Source organism: Ammodytes marinus, assembly GCF_949987685.1.
Source record: "Ammodytes marinus genome assembly, chromosome: 23".
In the NCBI taxonomy this organism is placed as follows: domain Eukaryota; kingdom Metazoa; phylum Chordata; class Actinopteri; order Uranoscopiformes; family Ammodytidae; genus Ammodytes; species Ammodytes marinus.
In genome coordinates this window covers 16,197,682-16,205,181 of record NC_137227.1, presented here as the reverse complement: position 1 = coordinate 16,205,181, position 7,500 = coordinate 16,197,682, and the positions used below count along the sequence as shown (strand labels likewise).

The 7,500-nt window shown below is 43.7% G+C and overlaps 1 protein-coding gene across 1 annotated transcript in view; it reads left to right on the top strand.

Annotated features, from left to right (window-relative positions):
• usp12b (ubiquitin specific peptidase 12b) overlaps positions 1 to 7,500 on the top strand; it is a 23,138-nt gene that overhangs the window by 4,447 nt on the left and 11,191 nt on the right. Inside the window, exons 2-5 of the mRNA XM_080052271.1 lie at positions 403 to 483; positions 1,591 to 1,674; positions 3,897 to 4,026; positions 6,732 to 6,880. Coding sequence (XP_079908397.1) covers positions 403 to 483; positions 1,591 to 1,674; positions 3,897 to 4,026; positions 6,732 to 6,880 — 444 coding nt within the window. The remainder of the gene's footprint in view (positions 1 to 402; positions 484 to 1,590; positions 1,675 to 3,896; positions 4,027 to 6,731; positions 6,881 to 7,500) is intronic.

Below are 7,500 nucleotides of genomic sequence, written 5' to 3'. Positions count from 1 at the left end.
CTGAAACAGTCCAAAATCGGGTGTTAATATAGTATACACAGCCTTGGCTCTGTAAACGGGCTTGTTGCTTGTTGCTACAGTTGGGCCCATTTGTTTACAGAGCATAGACTATGTAGTATGTACAGTATGTGTCATCAACACCACATTTATTTTCAACACAAACATGCACCGAAACACACACACTCACTCACTCACTCTCACACACTCACTCACTCACTCACTCACTCACTCACTCACTCACTCACTCACTCACTCACTCACTCACTCACTCACTCACTCACTCACTCACTCACTCACTCACTCACTCACTCACTCACTCACTCACTCACTCACTCACACACACACTCACACACACTCACACACACACACACACACTGAATGTATCTATTCTTATCTCTCTAGGGCGCCAATGCCTCTGCCTTGGAAAAGGAGATTGGACCGGAACAGTTCCCCGTTAACGAACACTACTTTGGATTGGTCAACGTGAGTCTTCCATCACTCCATTCTATCCCTCTATTCTACCCCCCTCATCCCTCGCTTCTATCCTTTTATTCCGCATCACTCGCTCCTATCCTTCTAAATGGTAAATGGACTTGACTTATAGAGCGCTTGCTAGCCAATTTTCTCAGCCCCAAAGTGCTTTACATTTCTTACCTCTCTGAACCATCGGGAGCAATTTGGGGTTCAGTGTCTTGCCCAGGGACACTTTGACATGTGGCGGGTAGGTGGGGAATCGAACCTCCGACCCTGCACTCCCAGAGGCGATCTCACTACCCACTTCGCCACTGCCACCCGACCCATCTATACATCAGGTCGGCAATACATCATCTAGACAGAACTCTTGTGGCCCCACCCACGTTGGGGGGAAACCAAAGCGCACGTCCCATCGACTATAATGCAAAATTGGATTTCAAAAACAACACAAAAAGAAAAAGACCATAGGTAAAGAAGTTAGTTGCTTTAGGGATATTTTGGGGGCATGGTGAAGGAATAAAAAGATGATGTTTGTCGTTTTACTGCTGTTAACCACACAACAGCTCTGGACATTGCAGATTTGAGCTATGACGGCTTATTTTGAACGATCGCGCCGTCACTCTCTATGCTGTAAACGCCATTGTTTCGATGACGTATTGCCGACCTGATGTATGCCTTATCACTCTATTCTATCCTTCTATACCTCATCCCTCGCTTCTATCCTTCTATGCCGGCTTATCACTCCATACAAATGAGAGAGACACAGAGAGAGATGGAGAAAGAGAGAGAGAGGGGGGGAGACGGAGAGAGAGAGAGATGGAGAGGGAGACCGAATGATGGAGAGAGAGAGAGATGGAGAGAGAGAGAGGGGAGAGAGAGACAGAGAGATGGAGAGAGAGAGAGAAATAGACAGAGAGAGAGGGAGAGAGAGAGCTTCTATCCTTCTCTGGCTTATCACTCTATTCTATCCTTCTCTGGCTTATCAGTCTATACCCTTCTATGCTTCATCACTCTACTTGTCATCACTCGCTTCTTTCTACCCTTCCGAGAACCACAATCTCTCCATCTCTCCGTGTCAATCAACGTGTTCCTTTGTGTGTGTTTGTTGTTTTCCAGTTTGGCAACACGTGTTACTGTAACTCGGTGCTGCAGGCGCTGTACTTCTGTCGGCCGTTCAGGGAAAAGGTGTTGGCCTACAAGGTAAGTGATGAGAGACACACACACACACACACACACACACACACACACACCAGCTGTATCCACAAATCCACACGCGTTTGTTTGTTACTGTCGGCAGCTGATTTTTAATGCTCAAAAAATGCTCTCAAAGGAGCTACGAGGAACTTTTAAATATCTCTGAAACAGTCAAATTTTTTCCTCTGATCATCATAAATCACATTTACAGTGTTTCCCCTACCATTATACAGGCCTGGCGGGCCCGCCAGGCCAACGGGACCCCCGCCAGGCCAACAGCTGCCCAAAAAAAAAAAAAAAAAAAAAGTAAAAAAAAAAAAAAAAAAAAAAAAAAAAAAAAAAAAAATATTAATCTTTTTTTTTTTTTTTTTTTTTAGTCTGCGCTATGCCGCGCGATGCACGTGTGCATTCGGAGCGCACATGTCAAACAGGGAAACTGACGAGAAAGAACCTTCCTTTATAGGTCCATGGCATAGGCTACACTGGAGATATTTAGGACTCAGTAACAGGGAGTTGAACAGGAAAAAGTGATGATCAAAACTTAGAAAGTTAAATTTGCTACGTCGCCATGGCAACCAATCTGTATCAACAGCTGAGACAGCGCAGCAAGTTATCTTGAAAACAGCAGGCTATAGTAGCCCTACAAGCTTTATTTTTTGGTATTTTCAATGCTACTTTATTTTTATGTTTTAAATTGAGAACTAGGCTACATGAAATATAATGGGTCAGAATACAAAATGTTGCTTATTTTGCACACATTTTGATTGATAGGCTAATCATGATGTGTAGCCTAGGTTAATTCATTTATTTTAAATTAATATTTGATAAATTAAAGAAAATGTTTCATGATCCAGATTATTCCAGAAATTAATACTAGACAGGATATACCTGTCTATATTAGGTCTTCGTGTTTATTGTATTTTATTTTCATATCTATGTGTTTTTCTTCAATAGTTTATATGGCTTGTGTCTCCAAATTATTCCATAAAATTGTTTTAGGCAGGACATATGACAGCTGTTTACAGAGCAAAAAAAATAAAATCAGATTTAGCTTCTCAAAGTGCACCAGTTTGATGCATTTAACTTTAAAAAGGTAAAGGTTTTCTTCCGCAGGGGCATGCCCCAAGACCCCACTAGAAGGTCCATTCTCCCCCAGCAGTCTCAAAAAATCCTGAGGGAAACACAAAATGTACAAACGTACCGAATGTGAAGGCATAACCCTATGCCCTGATTTGTAGCGGGCTGTCAAAAGAGGCTCATCCATAATACGGTTAGTTTTGGTCAATTTCTACTACAAATTTGGTACGCACGCCGCGCGCATACTCTTTATCAGCTTTTACCACCGGGCCTAAAAACAATTCTAGGGGAAACACTGTGACAGAAAACTCAAAATAAATGTCATTTATTATCATCATAGGAATAATTAGACTGTTTCAGAAACATTTAAAAGTTCCTCGTAGCACCTTTTTAAAGGTTCAGTAAGTGATTTGGTCCCTTTAGCTAAGTTCCTGTCAGTGACTAGCAGTTAGCGGTCCCCTCCCTCGTCCCTACGTCACCACCACATGAACACACAGCCGTCTTCACCAGATAGTGCCGCGATGGAGAGCAGCGAGTCATCATTCATGAACTACACATTCTGTTTAAGTGATTGCTGTATGAATATAGAGAGACTTAACACGTATATTAAAGGTGAAGTAAGCGGTTTATTTATGTTAATATAAGTGTTAAATCGCTCTTTATTCATACAGTGATCACTTACATAATGTGCGCGTTTCATAAAGCCGATCTCTCAGTCAGCTGCTCTGCATATAATCGGCAAATAAACTTATTGGAGGATCACAAAAATGTTATCCAATCACAAGAGAGTACGCTACAAACCGACACCCGTCTCACTCATATATACTATATACACTCCATGGTCTCACTGCCGGTGCACGCCAGGGCAACAGATGGGTGAATGTGTATGCGCCTACAATGGAGGAGTCATGTTTTAGCACACTTATGGATCTGAGATGATGCTAGATAACTCGCTGCTTGAAGACCGCAGTGCATTAATGTGGTGACGTAAGGACGAGCGAGGGGACTGCTAACTCCAGTAACTGACAGGAAGTTAGCTAAAAGAACCATTCCGCTTACAGCACCTTTAACCAAAAATATCACTTACTTCTCCTTTAACATTTCATTTAGATCTCTATGTGTATGATTAACAGCTGTTGGTTGTTTCCAAGGTGCAGCCTCGGCGTAAGGAGTCTCTGCTCACCTGTCTGTCCGACCTGTTCAACAGCATCGCCACGCAGAAGAAGAAGGTGGGCGTCATCCCGCCCAAGAAGTTCATCTCCCGGCTCAGGAAAGAGAACGGTACGCGCTGCCATCATGTAGTGTGATGGATAGGGGGTCTCCTGGGTTGGGTTCGAAAAGCCCTACTAACGTCCTACTCATACTAAAAGCCCTACTAACGTCCTACTCATACTAAAAGCCCTACTAACATCTTACTCATACTAAAAGCCCGACTAACGTCCTACTCATACTAAAAGCCCTGCTAACGTCCTACTCATACTAAAAGCCCGACTAACGTCCTACTCATACTAAAAGCCCTGCTAACGTCCTACTCATACTAACGTCCTACTAACGTCCTACTCATACTAAAAGCCCTACTAACGTCCTACTCATACTAAAAGCCCTACTAACGTCTTACTCATACTAACGTCCTACTCATACTAACGTCCTAGTAACATCCTACTCATACTAAAAGCCCTACTAACGTCTTACTCATACTAACGTCCTACTCATACTAAAAGCCCTACTAACGTCCTACTCATACTAAAAGCCCTACTAACGTCTTACTCATACTAACGTCCTACTCATACTAAAAGCTCTACTAACGTCCTACTCATACTAAAAGCCCTACTAACGTCCTATTCATACTAAAAGCCCTACTAACGCCCTACTCATACTAAAAGCCCTACTAACGTCCTACTCATACTGAAAGCCCTAACGTCCCACTCATACTAAAAGCCCTACTAACGTCCTACTCATACTAAAAGCCAGACTAATGTCCTACTCATACTAAAAGCCCTACTAACGTCCTACTCATACTAACTCGGTCGTACACTGGGTTACAGGGTCGGTGGTTCGATCCCCCGTCTCCCCGCCACATGTCCAAGTGTCCCTGGGCAAAGAGACACTGAACCCTAAACTGCTCCCGATAGTTAGCTTGCACCCTGCGTGGTAGCTGCTGCTGCTATCGGTGTATGAATGTGTGTGTGATTGGGTGAATGTGTACAAAACAATGTAAAGCGCTTTGAGTCTGTGGAAAAACCAGGGAAAAGAGCTGTATAAGAGTCCATTCACCCATTTAACATTCACTAAGGAATACATCCATCGAAATGAAACGTAGAAGTAGAGAGTCTAGATTCCACACACAGCTCTGCCAGAACACACAGCTGCTCAGTCTGTCAGTAGCTCAAACGCGTTTCTGTGTGTTTCTCCGGAAGACCTTTCATCCACCAGCAGCTGTTTTTAGAAATGTGAAATGTGAAATATTCTATCACCAGTTATTCCTATTAAGACTTGACTGTGTGTGTGTGTGTGTGTGTGTGTGTGTGTGTGTGTGTGTGTGTGTGTGTGTGTGTGTGTGTGTGTGTGTGTGTGTGTGTGTGTGTGTGTGTGTGTGTGTGTGTGTGTGTGTGTGTGTGTGTGTGTGTGTGTGTGTGTGTGTGTGTGTGTGTGTGTGTGTGTGTGTGTGTCAGCTCAGCTTAATTGCACAGCTGTGGAAATATGAAAAGTCAGCCAAAATCCCGGAGATGAAAACGAAGCGGCCATCTTAATTGGTTCTAGTTCTCCACGCCAAACACACACACATATGTGGAGGTCGTTTATCTTTCTCTCTTTCTGTTTTTCAACACATATTCTGCCTATCCACGCCATTTAAATCCTCGTACCAGGGTGAATAAGAGTCAATTGGGGGCATTCGTGCGCCATGATAGAATATTTGCATAATAACACACACACACACACACACACACACACACACACACACACACACACACACACACACACACACGTGAGAAATTCATGTATAGTCTTTTGTGAAAAACTTCAACATCCAATCATCATTAAGGCATTTCTAAAAAAAAATATAAACAAACTTAAAGGTGCACTATGTAACTTTGCCAGAGAAGTGAAAATTCAAAGGTGAAGTAAGCAATTTATTTATGTTAATATAAGTGTTAATTCGCTCTTTATTCATACAGTGATCACTTATATAGTGTGCGCGTTTTATAAAGCCGATCTCTCAGTCAGCTGCTCTGCATGTAATCGGCTAATAAACTTTTCGGGGGATCCCGAAACTGATATCCAATCAGAAGAGAGAACGCTACAAACCGGCACCCGTCTCACTGACGGTGCACGCAGAGCGACAGTTGTGTGAATGTTTATGTGCCTACAATGGCGGAGCAGGTAAAAATCCTTCCCAATGTCTGTTTTGATTTTTATCATGTTTTATCACACTTACTTATCTGAGATGGTGCTAGATAACTCGCTGTTTGAAGACCGCAGTGCATTAATGTGGTGACGTAGGGACGAGCGAGGGGACTGCTAACTGCAGTAACTGACAGGAAGTTAGCTAAACTGACCATTCCGCTTACTGAACCTTTAAGGTTATTCCCATAACTGAATAAACACACTTTCAAGTACATACCCATTACATTACCCCTTACCTTACCCACAGTATATGATAGACATACATTGACTTCTAGAACAACAGGAATGACGACAAATAGATTTTTTTGACGGACATTATTTTTTCTTTCCCCACTGTCTCCCTCTCTTTTCTCTCTCTCTTTTTTCAACACATATTCTTCCGTCTATCCCACATCCCTCTGCCTCTCTGTGCATTTATTTATATCCGTGCGGCGTGCGTCAATTGGGGGCCATTCGGTCCAGGCCATGAATTCAAATACTCTCTCTCTAAATCAATATAAACAAACTTAAAGGTGTACTGCGTAACTTTAAAAAAAAAATTAAAAAAAATCTGACGGACATTATTTTGTCTCCCCTCTCAGAGCTGTTTGATAACTACATGCAGCAGGACGCCCATGAGTTCCTCAACTACCTGCTCAACACCATCGCAGACCTGCTGCAGGAGGAGAAGGGCCACGAGAGACAGAACAGCAACGGAAAACTGCTGCACAACGGAGGGGGGAGTGACGGGGTAAACACATCCACACCATTCACCATCCTCCTGCATCCACACCATTCACTATTCATTCATTACTTTAGTATTATGATATTCGGCTATATGAATGAAACAGGGTTGTAGGATGGCCTAGAGGGAAGGGGGCCGACCAGTAACCATGAGGTCTCTGGTTCCTCCTCCCAGTAACCATGAGGTCTCTGGTTCCTCCTCCCAGTAACCATGAGGTCTCTGGTTCCTCCTCCCAGTAACCATGAGGTCTCTGGTTCCTCCTCAGTAACCATAAGGAATCTGGTTCCTCCTCCCAGTAACCATGAGGTCTCTGGTTCCTCCTCCCAGTAACCATGAGGTCTCTGGTTCCTCCCAGTAACCATGAGGTCTCTGGTTCCTCCTCCCAGTAACCATGAGGTCTCTGGTTCCTCCTCCCAGTAACCATGAGGTCTCTGGTTCCTCCTCCCAGTAACCATGAGGTCTCTGGTTAGATCCCCGTCACCGGACAGGAGGGTGTCAGTAGTAAAATTAGTGGTGGCTGCTATTACATCTACGGTGCCCACCATCTCTACCATTGTGTCCTTGAGCAAGACACTTAACCCCGAACTGCTCCAGGGGCGCTGTACTATGGCTGACCCTGCGCTCTG